Genomic DNA, 21,302 nt, shown 5'->3' with positions numbered 1-21,302 from the left:
GTATAATGTTTAATCGTGTGCAGTTATTTTTAATATCTATAGATGATCGTGACCCCCCCCGCTCTCTCTTTCTGTCTCTGTTTTCCGCAACGTCGTTCTACCGAGCTCATATGCTTCCTGTAAACGCTGCCGCACCGGCTAAACTTCCCCCGGCGGATCAATAAGGTGCAATTGAGATTTTTTACATCACTGCAAAGCAGCAGCAGCAGCGGCGGCGGCGTATTCGTTGCCGCTCAGAGTCATTTTGCTTCCACTCGGGAGGACCCCGCTGCTGAATGTAGAAGGCGACATTACGCCTGTGTGATTCAAATGTCGCTTGTTTCCAAAACGGGGCGATGATGGTTTCATTCAGGTGCGTCATTTTTACCTAAAGGAAATGGTTTGACGTGAATTCATCCCAACCGTCGTACACGTTTGATCGCCTGGAAGATTTCAATCCTATTCTATCATCAAAAGATCTTAGCGACTGAAGGATATGCTAAAGGGAAACTGCTTTTACTCGCACCTGGTGGCGTTTTATAGGCACGGATGGAACGTTGGAAGAAAATTTACTAAAAAACGTGCAAAGACTGACAACTACCCGCTGCCATCACTAGGATAAATGAAAGAACCAAAATCAATCATTTTCAGATCAATTAGAGGAAATTGTATCATCACCACAGCACGTCTACGCAACCTTACTTAGATTTGTCGCTAATTAAGAGCGGTTCAAATTACGTGTGCGCGCATCCGCCAGTGCACAAAGAAGAGCAACAAACCTCTGGTGAACCCGATCGATCCGTAAGAAGCCTAACAGGACACGAGAGTTAGCTTGGACTATATTAGCGCCAAGAGGGAGGTCAGTGAAGTCTCTTGGTGTTATGTGTGACATAACACCCACACACCCACCCACACACAATGGTCAGTGCAGAAGAGCATAAAAGTCCATTGGACATCTGAGACTAAGTCACTAATTGCATGTTGAAACTATTTGAATAGAAACACAAATTTTATAATGAAATGAATCCGATGCCTCATTTTTTTTTAGGTGATCGTTTGCCGCTTTGTTTCTTCACAGCTTTGCTCGGTTATTTCCACTCGAAATCTTTCCATTTTAATTGTCACTTTGTTTTGGTCAATTTAGTTTTGCTGCGTTTTGGAGTTTCCAATTAGAATTCGTTGAAGGAGAAAGGTTTTTTTTGGTCTGGCATTTTAATGGTCACTCCACCTATGGATTTGAATCTTTTATTGCCAATATATTTTTTTTAATTATTTTTTAATGTTTGAGGTTCCTCCACCTCTCTTCCCCCTTGCTTTAATATACAATAAACAGATTTACAATTTTATTTTTTATTTTATTTCTTATTTTGGGGGACTGCGATGAATTATTAATTCATTATAAGCAAATTAATCATAAGCTACATCAGCCTGGGCCTTATCCCCTTGCAAAGAACGAGGTTGTAGCGGGATATAATTACAGTATTATAAAGAGATATAAATGGCTAATTAAAAGAATCATTCACACCACATTGGTCGGGGATTACCTGATACTCCGATTACCTGAGGCTCTGCTACTTAAGAGGGGACCTTCCCACAAAATGACATTAAATGATTTCAACTGTAGGCATTTCATCATATTACTAAGTGTGTACCAAGATGTTTATTTGCAATATGCTTAAATATTGCAAAAGCCCACAGAGTCAGCCAGCTCATTGCCAAAGCTCCCAACGGGGTCTTTATTGATGCCACAATGAGCCCTCAGGCACCAAGTGACTCATGCTGGAATCTTACAGAGGACTGGATTAAATAAATACAATCGGGCTAGTGTAAAAACGTCTGCATTAGTGTCAGTTGTTTAAACATTCATGCGAATGAGCGAGGAGAATAAAATGACGATGCTAATTGCTACCCGTCTGATTTCAGCGATCGCTCGTGTGAAATGATAAATTTGCTCTGCGCTGAATGACGAGCTGATCAAAGTCAAAACATGAATAAAATGAATTATAAAATAAATATGGTAGTCTGGGATGAGGCCGCCTGCGTTCTTGAACTTTATAGAAAATTAATTGTCGCTTCAATGAATCATGCATTCTTACTTCCGGGCCATTTGCAAGTGCCTTGTGAATGAGGTAGAAAGTTTTTCAGGTTTGAAATGACTTCTGCTTACCTTCTTTGGCGTAATCATTAGCGGCTGTCAGAGTGAACGTTGAGACTGCAAAACAAAGGAAGTAAATTAATTGTCTTTCATACAAATTCATGCCTCATTAATTCATATTTAACTTAAAAGATGAAAAAAATTGTGTAATAAATCTATTCTTGTGTTGCTTGTTGGTAAAAAAGAAAATGCATGACGACCTTGAAAAAAAATAATTGGATATTAAATCGAAATAATAAAAATGGCGGGGGAAAAAAAATTACAATTAAATTTGTCTGTTTAGCCCGAAAATATTCAGTGGAAGTACAAGTCTGGGAGAAACAAACAAAAGTGAAAAAAAAAAAATTAAAAATATAAAAATATTCAGAGGCTCTCGGATTGCAGCAATTTCGTAAACTCCTCGCAAAAGGAAGGCCGAGACAAAGATGAATGGCCTCGTCTCCATTTTTGAAAGTGGCAAGCCTTCCTGTTTCTGCTCCCTCAACCAGCTGAGGACCACAAGGTGTCCCATCCGCCTCTGTCACTTTGCTCTATTTTGGGAAAAATGGCAAGGTCATACAAAAAAAATCCATATGGAGCAATATCAGAAGTTTTAGCTACATCGATCTGATCCAGGTTATGTACTTCAACGATGTAACGGAAGTTCTACCGTCATCAGATTTTATCTCAACACTTTTTTTTTTATATATATAAAATCCAGTCTGGTTTGATCAAATGTACTTTGTATCTGCAATATCAGAAGCGATACTATCAAACCAAGAGTGATCTAGATCTGAGCTTTAGGTCACAATTGAAATTCAATGTATGAAACTCCATTTAAAAACCATCAGGCACTTCTATCATCAAATCTGATCACGAGGCTTTTTTAAAATGCAAAAAAAAAAAAAAAGGTTGGCAGCATTTGAATTAATGCATCGCAGTCATTGCACTCCTCACACGTCCAACATCCAATCTAGCATGTATAATGTCCAAAAAAAAAAAAAAAAAACTCGTGTCAGATGAAAGTCTTCAGGTAGGCTCACATCAAAAAAAAAATAGATGAATTGCGGTTTTGCCTGCGTCCTTACTTTGGGCGCATGTATAAGTACAATTATTCATACCAGCAAAAAGGGGATCACTGATTATGAATTAATGCTGCATGTCGCCATTATTAAATTCCGCTCTGGAAGGCAGGCGGGGAAAAAAAAAAAAAAAAAGCCCACTATTCACTCCGAGCCGTACAATTTACGTTTAGCAACATCGCCTCCTCCAAAAAAAAAAAAAAAAAAAATCTGAGCGAGAGAAAAATACCCCAGCTAAACTAATGGGGTGAGAATATAATTTCATGCTAGAGTATTCAAGATGAATATTTGTCGCGACACTTGTATATTCTGGCCGCAGCCTCGGCAAACACACAGTGAAGTGACATATTCATTATGCCGGCGCCGGGGGGTGACCTTTGAAATTCATTCTCTTCTTGCACACAGATTAAAGTGGGGGAAAAATGGCAGCCTATTAGTTTGTTTATCAATCAAGCTCACCTGGATAATTACACTGCGGGATCCATGTTTCATCGTAATGTAATTATTAGGGCCCCAAAAATAAAATGCGATAGCGGCCGATCGAAACGCGGCGAGTAACTCCAGTGGCCGTGGTCCAAATCGTATTTTCTCCGGAGCGATAGGAACGACCAATATGGGACATAATGCGCACGTCAGATGCTATCAGACCAATCAGAGTGACACTGTCACATCTCTGCGGCGTGTGCGTGTGAGCGGCGCTAGGCTGATTTTATTAGAGATGCTGCGGCGCCTTTGGGAGGAGTGGATAAATGGAACATTCATTTCTTTATTTGCCGCCATCAAAACTGGCACCAACTTGCGTCGGGAAGGTCAGGGAGGCTGAAGGAATGATAACAAAAGAGCAACATTTTGGGAGACTAACTTTTTTTGAACTCCCATTGACGGTAAAAGACAGATTATTTTAACTGGGCTGACAGAGAATGAGTTAATTGCTTGTACACAAATAGTACGGATTTGAAAATTAATATAATAATTAAAAAAATATTCACGTGAATTTTTTCCCCCTCTCAATATTGCAAGGTCAGTGGAAGTGAAAATAGCCCAAATTGGGAGAACTAGCTAACCCAACACTGGGCAGGAATTTGGGTTTGCCTCATCAAAAGGGGGTGGGGGGGGGGGGGGCAGTGGGCCAAGTATTCCCCCAGCTAACGTACCAAATTAGCTTTTGGCATTAATATAGAGATAACGCCTTACAACTCATTAAACACAAGTCCTCACGATAAGAGCGAGGGGGGGGGGGGGGGGGGGGGCCCGAGTCTTGGGAGTTGACAAATCCGACATTGCGATTGAGAAGATATCATTGTTACAACACGCGCGCGCAAACACAATAACAGATCCTCGGAAAAGCGAGCCGGTGAACCGCAAGGGAACTCTCATAACAAAGCGCAAGTTGTGCAGGAGGATCACTTCGACAAGTGCAAGGAGATGTGAAGGTTAAACAGTTACGCCGCCCCCCCTCTCCCCTCTCTAATTACTGGGCCGGAGGAGCATGAGAGAAGAACTCCCTGGCGACTGCAAACCAAATCTTTGCTGTCAAATATTGTGCAAGCAATCGTGGCTGGATGAAGGAATTGTCTTTCAAGTTGAAACCGTCTTTTGTTACTATTAAAAGTCGAGTGGAACTCGAATAGAATTTAATTATGAAACCTGCGCCGAGGTCCAATAATGGTGTCAACCCCTGTAGCAAATTTGGACGCCAGTTGACACTACGCTAACACAGAATGTTATAATTACAATGTTTCGATCGATCGAAAAAAATTAATCAAATAAATGTTTTGACCCAAGGGATGCAAAATAGCTATCAAATGATAGATCTCCAAAGTCCAATTCAAAGTTTGCAGACACCAAAAAAAAAAAAAATTAAAAGCGTTAAGAAGCTGTAATCTCATCAAGCCAAGTTTGCGTCACGCTTCGTAAAGTCGTCCAATAGATGTAATCGGTTGCTAACTTTGCCCGATCGTCGTCGCTTGCGAGCTCGCGCGGCCGTTTCGAGACGGGTACGTACTCGTTTCATTTCCGAATAAACAGTTTGGGTTTTAATTGTGAGCGCTAAGTGCAGGCCTGACACCGCAGGTAGTCAACGCGTTTGCGTTTTGTCACCCTTTTGGTGAACTGCTCGCACAAACACAAGTAACACAATGATAGAGATGTTGAAATAATTGATGTTGTCTGCCTTTCTGCTGTCAATCATAAGACTATTCAGCACAAGGTTTCCAATCGACGCTAGATTAGCATTTAGGTCTTGCATAACCTCGCATTCAATCTGGTGAGGACGAGAAATGAGGCGCGCCATGTTTTTAATGTAACAATGCAGCTAAATGAATGCAAAAGGATTCGCTATTTGCTTGAACCTTCGTGGCTACATTTTTTTATTTAATCAATGTGAATTCTTTCTCAAATGACTAGAAGTTCAACACATTAATAAAATAATAGAAGGGGGGGGAATGTTCCAAGGTTGAATTCACTCATTCCATAATTCGTTTTTGTTGAGCAAAAAATGTCGATTTTTTTCGACTCCCCACAATGAAACAGATGATTAAATCGAACTGAACCATTCTTTCTGGATATGTGTCATTTATCAATGTATTTTTTATTTTAGTCATCTTAGGGCTTCAAAACTAGTTGCCAAGAAATTGGGGGTGCTGTAATTCTTGACAAAAAACAAGGAACAGTTTCAAGTTGAGAAAACCAAGTGCATACTCCTTATATTTTAGCATTTTGATTGCAATTCAGTTTCAGCACTGTGCCTTAGATGCTATTTAGCGTGAGCATTAAGATACCTAAGATACAGGGTTGTATATAAAAATATATATATATTAACAAGGTAAGGCACTAAAATATCTTTATAGTCGGACAAAATTTGATTTGCCTAAGAATTCTTCGGGAAGGAGACGGCGGCTGCTGGCTGGCGTCAAAGCCAAAACGTAACAAATTGAGCATTTGCCGCTTTGGCCGTACACCAACGAATCAACGGCCAATTCAATTCTAAGTGAAGGCCCGTTTCCAATAAATGGCCCTCATTTTACATTCATCTATCTTCATTCAGTGCCTCCATTGCATCGTCCTGTAAAACCCAAGCACAGTTTTAGACTCCACTTTCATTCGTCACCCAACATGTTGTTTCTGGGCAATTCTGCTTCGATTCCATGTTTCCTTACAACCTCTCGTGGCAAAGATTTCTCGAGAGACAATGATTTGCGACAAGCGAAACATCTAATCACAAATACTTACACACATACACGATCTCGGCAGTCACTTGCAGTCCCACACCTCGTAGCTACTTGAACATAATAAATCCCAGCCTGGCCTTGAACGAACATACACGAAAAGGTATGGCACACCCACTAATCTATCTGTACGAACCCCCAAGGTCCTCTTAAAAGGTTTTCCAAGCAATTCTGGTAATAACAAATCTGTCATCTAGTGGACAGTGACGTGTTTGCCTATACATTAATTAGCTTTAGCGCACGTCACATCTCCCCACAACAGATAACCTGAATGACTCCGAAACTATATTAATTACAAAATAAATCAAAAGAAAGTATTCTCACATGTACTGTAATATTCCTTCAATCGAATATTAGTGGGGGGGGGGGGGGGGGGGGGATGACGTCATTTAACAGAACGGTAACATCAAACGAAAGAAATGGTAGCAATTGATGTAATGCGATCACAGTCGTACTTTCCTCCATAAGAGCACTAAGCGGCTCTTCATTAAACCTCTTTATTGGGTGTTAACAGCAGGTCAACAAGAGCAAAGCGCAGTTTAAATGTAGACATTAGTGAAAATGTATTTTATACCAGATAACGTATTGCTTAAGAGCGAGCCAACCACCAATGTGAAAACGTACATTTCTGACAAACTTAGTAGGACCGGGTCAAATGAAATCTCTTAGCATTAGCTTTAGTTTTAACCAACGTCTTAACAATACCTTTTTCCTTACAGTTTTATATTGGACTTTAAATTAATAAAATTATACTTACATTTCTCCGGTGGGTGAAAGTATCGCCTCGGTCGATGAATCTTCTTCGTTTGATGAGCAACACCTGCGTCTTCCTTAGCCCCGCCCTACTCCTTCTCTGATTGGCCACTGATTCCACTCTGTCGCTATGCAACTAACATGTATCTCCTCTATGTGATTGGTTGAGAGCCATTACAATAGTTTTGTTTGTTTAGTTGGACAATTTCACGAAAATATATGTTTTTTTCATATGTGGTTTCTGTCGTAGAATTAATGAGCTAATTTAAATTTGGCTTGTAGTTTAGTTTTAGTTTGATATTTCCAATTAATGACGCATGTGGCCTTGTTTAGCAAAAGGTTAAAGCCAGTAATAAAGGAGCATTGTTCTCAAAACAAACAACGCTTATCTATAATTGTATCTGGAGAACACATTACGGCAAACAGATTATGATACATTACAAGTACCACGATAGGATCATTTACAAAGCTTCATACGAACAGCTGTTATTTGTCCATGGCACATCCCGACTGTTTCCATTAAGTAGCGGGTAATAACTTTAGAGGCTCAGCCGTGGGATAAGGGTCACCTGGTGTTATTTACGATGAAATATGCCGCGTACTTACGTGGACGACCTATTATTCCATCTCGAACCTGTCCATGCAGCTGGCTATAGAAGTGAAAGTGTAAAAAACAAAGCAAAATACATGGGAATGATGTGTCTTATAACATCAATTGTGAAAACAAGCTGTGATTGGAGAGATAGAGAAACACATTTAAAGACGTTGACTCACAACGTACTACATCAATGAGAATATTTGGTCCAAAGCATACTTTTCGGCAAACAAACATTTACACAAAGTCTGTGTGACCGTGTGTACCTCCAAGTGGGAATTGTGAAGACTTTTCAAGTAATTAAACTTTTATAAACCGAGAATGACTCAACCTTCTTTTTTGACAAGGAGTGCTTTGTATGAAAGGTTTGACGAAAATAGGCAGGTATGTTCCTATTAATTTTCAAGAAGGGGAAACTCACCAAGCCACAGTTTCCGTCAGGTGGGGGGGGGGGTTCTCTTTTATCTGCAGTGTTTCGTCTGTCGCATATTGGCCTGCTTGGTTGGAGGATCAGAAGAAAACACGTCTAGATGTAACCATCGTTGCAGGAACTGGGAATGGGTTTCATACATTCTCACCTGAATTAATGGCCTACATACACTGCACGCTGCGGAAACTGACTTCACTACATCAATGAAGTTTGGATGGAAACACAATGATGGGGTACCAATGCCCTGAAGGCCTTCTAAAAAAAAAAAAAATCAATGAATCCTTTTCTAACTCCAAGGTTATAAATCATAAAGGCAATCCAATCTAATGAAATATTAATACAACTATCTACCAGACGTAGAATGGCTACGATTCAATGAACGCGTTATTGTTATTCTTATTATTTTTGGTTCGAAGGCTGAAGTTTATGCAAATGCAATTACAGTTCTTCAGTGGTTCAGAAAGCATTGCTTATTTCATTAATCAGGTTACAGCATCTAGACTGGTTCACCTTTAAAGGGGAAAAACAGTACCATCTGCTGGATCCTCAGATGTTCTCCTGGACTGCAGCCCATCCCCCTAAAGCGGAGTTCAAACTAATCTGGTGTTTAGGGGGTCTCCACAAAAAAATAAAACAGAACCAACCAAAACAAGTCGGGCCCATGCCAGCTTGAGTCCGTTTGCAGCATTTGTTCAACACGCAAAACCCCACCAGGCGACTTGGCAGTCTGTTTGTCCCCAGATGTGAACATTCCAAGCTTCTTCTCCACCCTTTGATGCTCAGATGTAGGGATTAAACTCATAGGAGAATCTCTTACCTTAATGATGAGAAGAAGAAGAAGAAAAATGGGTGGTGGTGGTGGTGGTGAGAGGTTCAAACACACTGAAAATGTGTAGCCAATCAGCTTGGGTTTCTCCTTGAGCGCTGCTGTCCCCTCTGGACTCATTGATCCAGGAAGAAATGCTTCTTTCTTGCCTCAGGGACTCTAATACCTGCATGATGAGTGCCACGCTGTTGGCAGCTACAGCAGGGACACGCATCCTTCCCCAGCACGGAACGAAGCTCCATACAGCCCCCTGCTGTGCTCACTGCAGTATAACTGCTTAAAAAAAAAAAAAGTTGCAGTTCGCAGTTTACTTATGCTTTTATCCATTCCCATATATAAATCACTTCAGGAGCACCCCAGGGCTCTTTCCCGGGCTCTAAATCTCCTATAACCAAACTTCTGACTCCAGTCATATTCTTTATCCTCTGTGAAGATCTGAAAGAGGGTTAGTCAGTCTCTCATACTGCCCACAGGTGACCAAGGTGAGCACACCAAGTCAAGTCAAGTCAAGTTTATTTGTATAGCCCTAAATCACAAGCGGTCTCAAAGGGCTTCACATAGACAATCAATTGACAATTATTCTCAAAGCATCCCCTGATCTTGGGCTCCCAAAAGGGCAAGGGAAAAACTAAAAAACCCCTACCAGTGGAAAAATGAGAAACCTTGAGAAGGGACCACAGATGGAAGGATCCCCCTTTCAGGATCACCAGGCTGCAATGGATGCAAAGAGGGCACATAAAATACATACACCAGGAGTAACTTTGTGTTGAATTCCGCATCCTCATGACTTGACAGTATGCCCGTTTCATCCCATACAAACTTTTAACACGTTGAAGTTATTAAGAAACTAGAGGAACCATGAAGCTTCTACCCGTATTGACTCGATATGTTTTCAGCAAGCGTATTGAAATAAACGCTTAAGGCTGTATTGCAGCAAGCACAGCAGGAGCTCGTTGATAAAAAAAAAAAAAGTAGGATGGAGTGAACTGGATCTCATTAAATTTGTGCCAGTGAACCAAAAGCTGGAAGTAAAGATCGAGAGCTGAACTACTCCAGCGTCAATTAAATGCAATATGAATGATGCCTGTTAATAGGAATGATGACTTTTTTGATTCAATTAACGAAAGTACTTTTTTTTTCTTGACAAAATCGAATTGGAGTGAATTCAACAGAAGATTTTTCTCAAGTCTTCCGAAGAATCTTTGTTCTTCAGAACGTTGCAGTTCGTATCGATCATATGTAGATTTTCACCAATTGTGGGCTAGCTTGGTGACCTTTTTTTAATAGTAACCCGCTGAGAGATTGTTCTCATTTAAAACATAAATTCAAGAAGTTTATTAAAGCAGAAATAACCCAGTTTACAGAACATCTTGTCAGTGTGTTTAGGATTTTACCCAGCAGGATATAAAGAACAAATAAGTCCACTTGGGTGACTGGTCATTCCCACCCTGTGTCCAGCCTGTGAACGTGCACCCTCTGCTTGTAGTGATACTCTTTGAGGTGCTTCTTCAAGGCGTTGGGTATGGGCAGTGCGTTGATGCCGTCGTAGCTGGTGCGGCTGCTGACCACGGCGCGGCACAGCCTCTGTAGGCTGAAGGGCTGCGTGCGGTGCATGGGGAAGGACAGCAGCGGCTCGAAGAACATGCACGAGCTGGGGTCTTTGTAGTGCTCCACCAGGGCCGTGACGGTGGGGGCGTGGAAGACGCTGGGGTCGCGCACGTCGAAGCTGAAGTTGTGGTTCCATTGGTCGACGCGGGCGTGCAGCGAGCGGCCGTAGCGGCGGAAGCTGACGGAGAAGAGGTAGTCCTCTTGGGCCGAGTCGCGTAGCAGGAAGGTGCCTGCCGGTTTCCCGTCCAGGAGCGCCTCTGCCTCGTAACGGTCCATGACGCCCCAGTAGCAAGGCAGGTTGGTGATCTGCAGCAGGTCGGGGACCAAACAGTGGATGTAGTCGATCTGAGTGTGAACGTGCGGTCTGGCTTGGGGGGGCGTGGCCCTCGGGGCCGCTTCCGGGTTGCTTGTGGCGCTTATGTCGCAAGATGAGGAGGAGGAGGAGGAAGAGGATGCCACCACCTCATCAAGAGTATCCAAACAACTCTGCAGAAGGAGCTGGTGATGACGCTGGAGGAGAAGCTGCTTCTGCTCAACTCCTCCCACTTCAGCCGAACCGTGCGCCAACTTGGGCCCGCAGCGCCTGTGGAGCACCACGCCAGCCGGGGTTGTCACCTCCACCGTGTGGATCTCGGCTTTTGCCGGCCTCTCCACGCCGTGCTCGATGCTGATGCGCCGGCGCTCCCTCAACCGGTCGTCCACGTCGTCCACAGGGAACGGCGGAGGTACGGCGGCGGGGTCCGGCGCCGTGTGTTGCTTTATGAGATGCCACTTTTGAGCCAGCTCCGAGCCGGCCGCGAACGGGCAGCTGTCCAGCATCAGCTCGCTTAGGTGGATCTTCCGCCTGGAGGCGATGCCGCCTGCCGACTGGGAAAAGGCTTGATGGAGAGACGGCGCGTTGGGCACGCTCTGCGTTTTCATAGGAAAGCACTGCCCCACTGCGTCTTGGATTTTTTGCCGGAGAGTGCGACCGCTACCGCCTTCGCTGACCAACGACTCGGCTCCCGGCTCCGGATTGGATGTGGCCTCTTCTGAGGCTTCCTGAGAGTGACATTGGCAGCTAGCTCTTTGGGAAAACGAGGAGCTGCCTCCAGCCTGGTCCCTGCTCTCCAAATCGTTTAAAAAGTTCCCATACTCAAAGCCATCGCTGACGGGCCGTTCAGCGGACGGCTCACGTGGGCCGAAGCCCTTCCATCTGCCGTGAGAAGTTTTGTTAGCGCCGCCACTGCTTCGTCTCTCTTCTGAACGGCTCTGTCGCACCTTGGGGCGAGCTCCCCTCTCACGCTCTTTGCTGCGAGCCCCGGATTCCTCTGGTAATGACATGGTGGACTAGAATGAGAAAAAATATAGATGGGTCATAATATTACAAGCAGTACGTATTAATTTACAGTAAACACAATCTGGGTTGTCTTCATGTATGGGTAGAAACGAATTGGTAAAGAAAATGCATGAATGGGCGAATTAGTGAAACTTTGAATATTTCCATAATTCAGAACGTTTCGGCCAATTCCAACTTAACTGTCATGTGTGAAATAAAGTCTTGTAAAATACAAATCATTCCAAAAGTGGATGAGTTACCCTTTTTAGAAAATTACTGTTCTTATCCTGGCATGGATTAGTTACACAAGAGTCCTACTTTAAAAGATAGAATCCACACAAAAAATTTTTACACAATGAAAGTTAGAACAAATCGAAACTAATGCTAAACTTATGTTCCGTGGAGTGGCCACGAAGCTACTTGCTAGCATGACATACTCTGATCGACAAATAAAAAATGAAAATAAAAATAGTTCATTGAAACATGTGTTAGCATACCTTTTCTGGTCGTATCGAATTCAGCACAGAGTGGACTTTGGCTTTGTCTCAGAAGAATTAATAACGCTGCCAAAAGGCGGCTAGCTCGCGTTAGCTAGATATCAAACACGGAAGCTGCGGAACCCGGAAGTACTTTAAATGACGTATGAAATTAAAATACATAATGGGATAAAAAGTCTTAAAACGTTTTCTCCCCTCATCATTTTACTCTACTTTTAATGGGGTGCAGTATTTATTTAAATATGATTTAGTCTTTGTCAAGAGACACCAAAAGAAACCACCAATTCTGTTGCAAAAAGAACCGAACCTCTTTATTTGGACTGTCAATGATTCGACGAATGCTGCACTTCAGACCATTCACAAATAGGACTTAGTAAAAAAAAAAAAGACAAACCAAAAGCAAGCACGGGATGCACAAGATTTCATAAAACAGAAACTAATTGGGTAGTCTTGAATGAAATGGGGGGAAAAAAAAGAAATATAAATTGTGTTAAGACAAAAGCAACAGCCTGGTTGCATTGATTTCATCAATCAAGCTTGGCAGGGACATTGATGATCTCAGCATGACTGTAAGCACCGGTTGCAGGGATGGGGGTGAACCATTTAGTCCTCTGAGGCCCATCCTAAATTCAAGAAAACATGAGCTGACTCATCATTTGAGCTACCAGCAAAAGCTTATCCGGTTTTTGGGGTGAAATTTCATACCAAAACGCTGTACGACTTGAATCGAACCCAGAAATATAGAAAATTAAAAAGTATTAAAAGTTTAGAGGTCGAATTAAGTTGACCTTAGGTCCATTCCAAACTTTTTATGTACCATAAACCGCCGGGGGGGAGAAGGCCGCAGGTTCCCCAACCCCTGTCCGAGTGCAGAAACACACAAGTTGGAAGTGCATCAGTGGAATGTAAACATGGAGTACTCCTTGGCCTTATATTGTTGTGTAGTGTTTAACAAGTTAGTCATCAAGCGTGGCTCAGAAAAGCGTAGCGATGCATCCTAATTCCGCATGGCCACTGTACCGCATTCTATCGCAGCGTTTCGTAATGCGAGCTATATGTAACACAAGTCCTAAAAATGTCAGCTGTCTTTGAGGTCCACGTCTGGCACGAGCGTGATGCGTCTTTTTTTTTTTTCTTCTTTTTTTAATAAGTCAGATGTATCCAAGAGCCTGCTCTGAAGAAAACCGTGACTGCAATATAACTTGACACCGTGAAGCCAACATGTTAAAAATCCGCAGAAAAAAAAAAAAAGGGTGTTTGGGGTTTTTTTTTTCACATAATGACACGGGCATTATTTTTTAGAAAGATGTAAACAGGCCTTTTTAAACACACGCACACGTTGAAGCATACACACAACTTTAGTTGCAAGATGTCCGTTCACCTCTTATCTACAACAGTGCCGTAAAAACATGCGATTATAGAAAGAAAGCAGAAGTTATCCATATCGAGGGAGAGTTAAAAAAATAATAATAATAATAATAATTTCATGTATACAGTGGAACTTCCAAAGTCCAACTCATGAAAGAGTTTGGAATTAAATGGCATTTCAAATTTATTCGTTTTTTTTTGTTTGTTAGTTCCGCAAAATAGAAAATTGTCTAGCTGCTTCGTATATAATCAAAGAATACAATCAGAGAAAATTATTTTAATTTATGTCAAAACTATTTAGCTAGCAATTGCATAGGGGACATGCTAGAGTAATGTGACTTTTTAAGCGTTACGCAGAAAGATTTTTTTATTATATATTAAAAAAAAAAAATCTACCAATTCACTTAATTTGGTTAACTGAATTTTATTTTGCCAAATCTCAGGCTCGGCCTGAAAAAAATTCAAAATTGGTCCCGCCCTAGTTAAAACCCAATTTTAATTTGTCGAAACAATGAAATTGGCACACTTGAGATTGCGTTCATTCACTTTACAAAACTTCCGATTGGAATAAATCGGAAGTCAACTTTGGGGGTTCCACTGTATGACCTTCTTTACCAAAATAAAAAAACTCCAACGGTTATCTCTGCCTTACGAAGCAACCGAACAAACAAAATGATCCAAAAGAGAGACCATATCCAAAAAGGTACATGCACCTCCGCTCTGCCACATTCCAAGACAGACGCCGGGATTAGAAGACCGCTTCTTTTGTTTCTTTATTATCATTACTTTGTTTTTAAAAAAAAAAAAAAAAAATTCAACACTGATAACACGCGATAATGTCGAGGGCTTACTGAAACACAGACGCTAACGGAAAAATACGGACATCTTGGAGCACCTTGGAAACGCATGAGTCATTAAATCATCACGTGTGAGGAAAGAGGGTGTCTTTTCGAGGAGGGGGGGCGATTGTCAAGAGTTGAAGCAATTTTAAGGATTCTCAATCAGTTTTTTTTTTTCTACAGTAGATGAGCATCTTATGTCAATACGGGGTTACGAATGAGTTACTTTTTTTTCCATTGGATATTTTTATACTATTTATGGCCTGTTTTCAAATGAGGTACTGTTTTTTTTTTGTTTTTTTTTTTCACGGCATGTTTGGACTCGCGTAGAAATTGCTGTTACGCCATTGTAGTCATAAAACCAGTTTTGAAAATCAGCTCTTGTGCAATAACAGCCCAACCCTCGGCCGGCCCTCGTCTCTCGGCACGACGCGATAATTCTTCATCATTGACGCCAGTAGGGAGTTTAAAAAAAAAAACAAGGATAACGGAGACAAAACGCAGCCGAGCGTTTTCCGACTGCTTTTGAAAGTTCAACCATTACGTCGCCAGGAATTTTGTCCCCGGGTCAACCATCGACCGAACAAACCCTTCTCTTTGGCTTTAGTGGAGAGGAGGAGTCTTCAAATTAAAGGCAACGCCCGCCGTTGGGCGGGGGTGCGGACCGTAAGGTGACAAGTCGCCGTTTCTTTTCAGAAGTGTCTTCATAAGCCAATTACAGCCCAGTGCCGTTTGTATACAAGTGCCTTCCATGTGGCCGATACTACACGCGAGGCAGTGCGGAAGAAGGAAAAGAAGGAGAAATCAAAAAAGGGCCGTTTTGAAGACAGCACCCGTTCCGTCTCTGTCTCGCTCGCCATTTTCGCGCCATGTCACAGTCCTGCAAGTGACACTGGCGGCAACCTTCCTGCCTATCTTGCAATATAATAATTATCTGTATTCCTTTTTTTTTTTGTAATAATAAACTTAGCTGTATATAATAAAGTACAAAAATATTAGAGAACATATACACAGTTTTTTTGTCATTATGTAGTGACTGCTTTGCCTGGTTTGCTCGAGCGTACGTAATTTTTGTGCTGGGTGATGAGGAGCCTTTTTTTTTTTTTTTTCCTTCCCCCCTCTCTTTTTGTCTTCTTTTCATATCGTCGATGTCCGGTCAGTTCCGTCTGTGGTGGGGATGAAAACGTGTCAAGACATTTTATCCTTTCCGCTTGTATTTTTTTGGGATAGCGTATTGGGCTCACTCACCGCCTAAGGCGTGCTCCGTCATACTGAGGCACAGCGACTCCAGCGTTGGGTTGATCTCCAGGTCAGCGCCTGGAACTTGGCAATCTAATAATGAAACATAATTCGGTGTTAAATTGCTGTGGGATAACTGAATCCACATTTATTTCATCATCTCCAGATGGGGTTGTACGAAGGAGCTTCATGGGCCATAGTGGGGGCGGGGGGGGAATAACAGAAGGGGAAAGTCGTTGAGTTAAGTTGCAATGTTAACAGGATCTTTTTTTTTTAATATTAGTCGCACAATCAAGAAAGGGGGGGGGCGGGGGACGAGTAATAGTTTCGGAGATTTTAAGTGTCAGCTGTTAATATTTCATCCAACTCGTTAATATTGCATACCACGGCTTCACCAAGTGAACCAAAACAAAGAAAGAAGTCACTGATGGTATTTTAGCAACAGAGCGCCACGCTCCCTTCTGTGCCAGACACACAATAACAAGACGAAGCGAACAGCGTGTGGCTGTAAACAATCCGGCGCATTCTGCGAAGCGCGCACAAGCCCCGCTACGCCAGATGCCGTGTTACGGATTTCTCCTCTAATGGCCCTGTCGTGTTCCGACGGCATCAACGCTGACCTTTTTGGCGACACCGCCTCGCCTGTGAAAATGTTTGAGGCTGCTTCCTGCCTATTCATTGAAATACACAATGTACCTTTTTTGATTTGCCCGCAAAGGACGACAGATGCTACCGACTGGCTGTCAGGAGACAAAGCTTCTTCTCCATGATTGTTGCATGAGAAGCTACTTTTGTGCGAAAAGAAAAGGGCTAAGCATTGGGTGTGTGGAGGAAAAAGGAGCAGTCACAAGGTTTTAGTGTGTAAGAATACTCATAACGTATTTCTACAAATCATAACAGGGGGCGTTTATTTACTCAACTGCAGATGGCATCTGCGAGGCATCTAGTTCACCAAATTTTATTGCGCCAAAGCACATCATTTATAGTAGAAAAAAAAACAAAAACATAGTGGCATGGCATCAGACAAAAATGGCACACAAAGTACACACACGGCACTGTAAAAAATGGGCATTTAACAAAAAAAGTCATGAAAAGAGGAACATATCATTTAAGATAAATTCTTTTTTCCAAGTTTAATTTTACTTTTAAATTAAGCATAAAACAAAAAGAACACTGGGTACCCAATGCCATAGGTTTTTAATTGACTAGCTTAATGCTAGTGCTCATAAGAAACTATGTTGCGGTTTTAACAAGTTGAACACAAATGGTGTGGAAACACAGGTAGACAAACAATATGTTTAACGTGTATTCTTCATCTTCTAAAACTAATATCAGTGTTCTAGCAATGACCTGGTAGGAGTTGAGCCGATAAATTAAGAAGGATGGAAGATACAGTACCTTGCTGCTGGAACATGAGCATGGTTTGCGGGGAGGTGTGGACAGGAAGCGAGTGGGTCCGCTGCACGGAGCTGCGACTTTGACTTGGCATGCTGTTACTGCCTCCGGGGTTGGCAAACCACAGGCTCTAAAAATCAGAAAGGTACCGATGAGTCACGTCAGTCTCAGTCGCCGTCGACGGATAGCTGTACCGACCTGACGACCTTGGCCCGCCAGTCCGGCGGGGCTGGTGAGCGTGTGGCGAGGAGAGACGCCGCCGATCCCGCCGGGACTCAACAGACCTATGCGCCCCGCCTGGAGTCCGCGGGGGGTTATCTGGAATTGCCTCTGGCCCCGCCGGCCCACGCCTCCGCTCACAGAGCCCGCTGTGGGGAGGGAGTTGGACCCGTAGGCCCAGCTGGAAGAAAACAGAAGAACTTTGTTTTGACTTTTGCTGAAAGTATGGCGCTTCGGATGGCGAGGGGCGCCGGGCTCACCCTTTCTGTCGGTACACGGGCATGTCCAGCATGGCTTTCCGAGGGACCAGGCGGAGCAGTTTGAGGACCTGCTGCTTCCAGGAAACCAGACGTTTCTTGTGGGTTTCTGTGAAAGCCTTCAAAGAATGAAGGGGAAAAACAACAAACCAACTCATTCAATGGTTATGTGATCTCGATATTTCTTTCGGCGTCCGCGAGATTTACGCCTGTTAAGGTCTCCGCTCTCGTCTGCGGCAAAATCAATAAACGCTCCTCTCCCCCTGGACACGACTTGCAGGAAATACATCTACTACACTTACCTCGTGTATTAGACATTTCTCGATGAGCTGGAGGTAGCAGCTGATATTTTCCTCATCCGGCCTGGACACGAGCAGTTGCGTGCACACTGAAACAAAAGAAGCGAGCCCGTTCACGTGGAATGAGTCCAGAACGCTGACAAAGACAATTAATAACTTATTATATGATACAATCAACTCGAGAAAGCACTTAAGTATACTTCCATCCGTCCTGGGAAATCAATGACAATATCCACAGCAAGACACTCGTTCCTGAATGAAATGAATCTTGCATAAGATTTGGAAGCAAAGTCCTTTCTTACCTTTGCCCATCACTCGGGTGAACTGTCCGGCAATGTCACCGTCCGAGATGGGCGTCACCGAGGAGTCTCCGTCGCTGTGAGAATGGAATCCCTCGGGGGCCGCGTCTTTATCCGTGGCCGACTTTGCGGCTTCGGGAGGGGAGCCGGCCGGCTCCTGCGGGGGGGTCTGCGTCAACGTGCTGTAGGCCTTGATAGGCGTGATGATGATCTGTTGCAGCTCCTGCAGAGCGTTGCGCAGGTTGCCTCCTTCTAAAATGTCCTGCAAACACGCCACAAGATGGAACTAAAACCCAAGCGACGATAAAGGAATTTCCCGACCCGGCATGACAATGAACTTTTTTTTTTTATTATTGGGCCCAGAAAATTAACTCATGCAAACAAAATTTGTTGTGTAAATTACCTTTTCCAAAGACCTGAGGACACTCTGCCGCTCGCGCAGTTTTTGGATGCTCAAGGCAATTTTATGCCGCGCTCCCTTGGTGACGTTCTAAAAAAAATAATTAAAAAAAAGGCGATAACAAGACGACGTGTCATTTCTTGCCCGAGCTACACGACTAAAAAAAAAAAATAATCACCATCTGTTTCATTCAAGCCGAGGGGGCAGCGACAACAATTATGTGACCGGCGGGCTACATTCTTTCATTTCATGCCTCATTGAAAGGTGATGTATTCTCATCAGCTTTAAGAACACAAGAGTTTTTACCGTTGATGAGACAGCAGCCATACATCCACCGGTATCAATCCGCTTTTTATAGGGCCTCGAGTGAGCTGGGGCTCATCCCATCAATTTTCCCAACACAAATTATACATATTTGAAGTCAATTTAGAGGCAATACAGGTAATACTGTGGCGCCATCGGGTGGAATCCTGTTGTCATTGCAAGGTCTGCATGGGCTGACTGTGCATAATTATGCAGACTTCTTCATCAGCGGCTCAATCAAAATGATGAAATTGAAATTCAGGGATTCTGATCTAAGGTCAGCCTGCATTTATCACAAACCTGAGATTCCAGATGATGCTCCGTGAGAATCATCATCTCCTCGTAGCTCATTTGGGAGAAAAGCGATGCATACTTGTGAAGGCGGAGACTTTTCAACCACGCGGGAACATCTGAAATAAAGCAGAGGTCATCTTCAATCCCTGCGGCGTCGCACACGACTGAGAAAGTCCTCTGACCTTTCATGCCGCTGCCGTCTTCCTGGAAGGTGTTGCGTGCCGAGCCCTGGTCTTCCGTCTGCTCGCTACCCGAGGACGCCACGCTGCTCTGCGGGGAGAGCGGCGCGTGGTCCGTCGGGAGAAAGTTCTGCCGACTTCCCGTCTCGTCCTGACCGAGCCAATCAGAGTTACACCCCTGTGAACCGGAGGGGATGGCGGATTTCCTCAGAGGGCTGGGCTGCATCTGCCCGCCTAGTCCTGAGAATAAGTAAAAGTTTGTCAAAAAAAACAAACAATTCAAATAAAACTGTCTGTCTGCGGTTCTGGCAGCAGGAGCTAAAAATAAACCTGTATTATTGCTGTTGACAGGAGAGGACAATCCGCCCGGAAAAGTCATGTGCCCGTTCTGGCCTGCAGGAGATGTGCTGGACGAGGGGGACTTGTCGTGCCATGCTTGGCCGGGCTCCAGGCCCTCGGCCGAGCCGGCCCACTCATCCGAACCCTGACGCGGGTGGTACGGGCTGGCGGGCGCCCGTGTGGCCGGCGCATAGCCGCCCGATAGGTGTTCCTCTAGATGGTTGAGCCACATAGCCAGGGACGTGCGGTCCTCCAGCGTGGTGGCGGGGTGGATTAGCGCGTAGGACAGTAGCTGTCTGCTCTCCTCCACAAACAAGCTACTCTCAATGGTGTGACTCAACACCTTCTGCAGCAGCTTCATGTACTCACATTTGGCCTCGCTGTTGCGTGGCTGCAACAAAGGCAGATGGGACAAGAGCAAGGAAACCACTTTCTCCTTAGGCTCCTGGTGCCACTGGCTGACTATGGCTGAGGACAGAGGGACATTCCATCAGTGCTGCTTCTTTATGATGTTCACACAATAAGCTGGATATACAGGGGAACCTCCGACATACCTCGGTTCGGTGCATTTTCTTTGTTTTTTCATTTTGCACTTTCCCCGAATGGACTTCGGCAACCTCATTACACATTTTTAACATTGTTTCCAGTTCTAGCTCCGACGATATGTTCATCGATATCTTGCGACCGACCGAGGTTCCACTGTACACCGGCGCGGAAATATATGTTCATCTACCTGCATTGTTGGCCTCTGCTTCCAAGATGTGAATCTCTGTGCAGTCCGCCAACCAGTGTTCAAGGCAAATGTGTAAAAAGCGAGCCTGGGTGCGGGACACCCTCTTGAGGAGGGACAACAGGGCCACTGTCTGTTCGCACTCGTTCCAGCCCTTGAACCAGTCCGTGAGGATACCTACCTGGTCTCTGAACATCATGGCGTGCCTCCTTTTTTAGGTAAGGAGATGGGGAATGTGAGGATGGGGTAAGGGGGGATGAAGGGGGGGGGGGGGGCAACGGGGTGGGGAAGCACAATTTTCAGGGACAGACAGGGTCAAGTCTTTTCCCCAGACGCCAACTCAGAGACCCTCACATGGTTCACGTGCAGCAAAACATAATGGGAAATCTTGACAGGTCGCAGTGTGGGCAGTTTGGGGGATTCCTTGGAAAGTAATCCCGATAGAAGGAGTCCAAATAGATTGTAGTCACTCTTGCATGCTTGGGATCATATTGGTCACCTAAAAAAGCAGGCTACAGAAAGGAATATTATTAGCATTTGAATTAGGATAAGCATTAAGCAGCTTTAATATCCCAAAACTCAAGTCAACTTTATTTATAGAGCACTTTAAAAATAATCATAGCAACATGAGCCTCTATGATAACAGAATCCAACCTATGTTGTCAAAGTGAGTTTCATGTTTTTGCATTCCGC

At 43.7% G+C, this 21,302-nt stretch overlaps 3 protein-coding genes across 8 annotated transcripts in view; all 3 read right to left on the bottom strand.

The window, feature by feature from the left end:
* Positions 1 to 7,296, bottom strand: part of lrfn1 (leucine rich repeat and fibronectin type III domain containing 1) — a 121,364-nt gene extending 114,068 nt beyond the window's left edge. For 5 of the 6 annotated variants that reach the window (XR_015066603.1, XM_085915578.1, XM_085915575.1 and 2 more), the window contains exons 1-2: positions 7,180 to 7,296; positions 2,147 to 2,191 (exon numbers count right to left, since the gene is read on the bottom strand). The gene's annotated coding sequence lies outside the window, so the exon portion shown is untranslated. Of the gene's footprint in view, positions 1 to 2,146; positions 2,192 to 6,426; positions 6,707 to 7,179 lie in introns of those variants that run through there. The other variant, XM_085915579.1, reaches the window with a different exon arrangement.
* Positions 7,297 to 9,584: 2,288 nt separating this feature from the next.
* Positions 9,585 to 14,471, bottom strand: socs9 (suppressor of cytokine signaling 9). Its single transcript, XM_085917293.1, has 2 exons — positions 12,450 to 14,471; positions 9,585 to 11,963 (listed from the first exon to the last, which is right to left on the bottom strand). The coding sequence occupies exon 2, from the start codon at positions 11,955 to 11,957 to the stop codon at positions 10,464 to 10,466; it is 1,494 nt and encodes a 497-aa protein (XP_085773419.1). The 5' UTR covers positions 11,958 to 11,963; positions 12,450 to 14,471; the 3' UTR covers positions 9,585 to 10,463.
* A 146-nt stretch (positions 14,472 to 14,617) lies between these two features.
* Positions 14,618 to 20,815, bottom strand: samd4b (sterile alpha motif domain containing 4B). Its single transcript, XM_085917290.1, has 12 exons — positions 20,613 to 20,815; positions 19,871 to 20,347; positions 19,544 to 19,780; positions 19,368 to 19,477; positions 18,768 to 18,854; positions 18,368 to 18,626; positions 18,069 to 18,154; positions 17,770 to 17,885; positions 17,489 to 17,690; positions 17,294 to 17,420; positions 15,905 to 15,988; positions 14,618 to 15,822 (listed from the first exon to the last, which is right to left on the bottom strand). The coding sequence occupies exons 1-12, from the start codon at positions 20,806 to 20,808 to the stop codon at positions 15,794 to 15,796; spliced, it is 2,010 nt and encodes a 669-aa protein (XP_085773416.1). The 5' UTR covers positions 20,809 to 20,815; the 3' UTR covers positions 14,618 to 15,793.
* Positions 20,816 to 21,302: the final 487 nt, after the last annotated feature.

Source organism: Syngnathus leptorhynchus, chromosome 7, assembly GCF_054491065.1.
Source record: "Syngnathus leptorhynchus isolate UIUO chromosome 7, UIUO_Slep, whole genome shotgun sequence".
NCBI lineage: Eukaryota > Metazoa > Chordata > Actinopteri > Syngnathiformes > Syngnathidae > Syngnathus > Syngnathus leptorhynchus.
The sequence above is the reverse complement of the archived record's forward strand: the minus strand, read 5'-3'. Positions and strand labels throughout refer to the sequence as shown.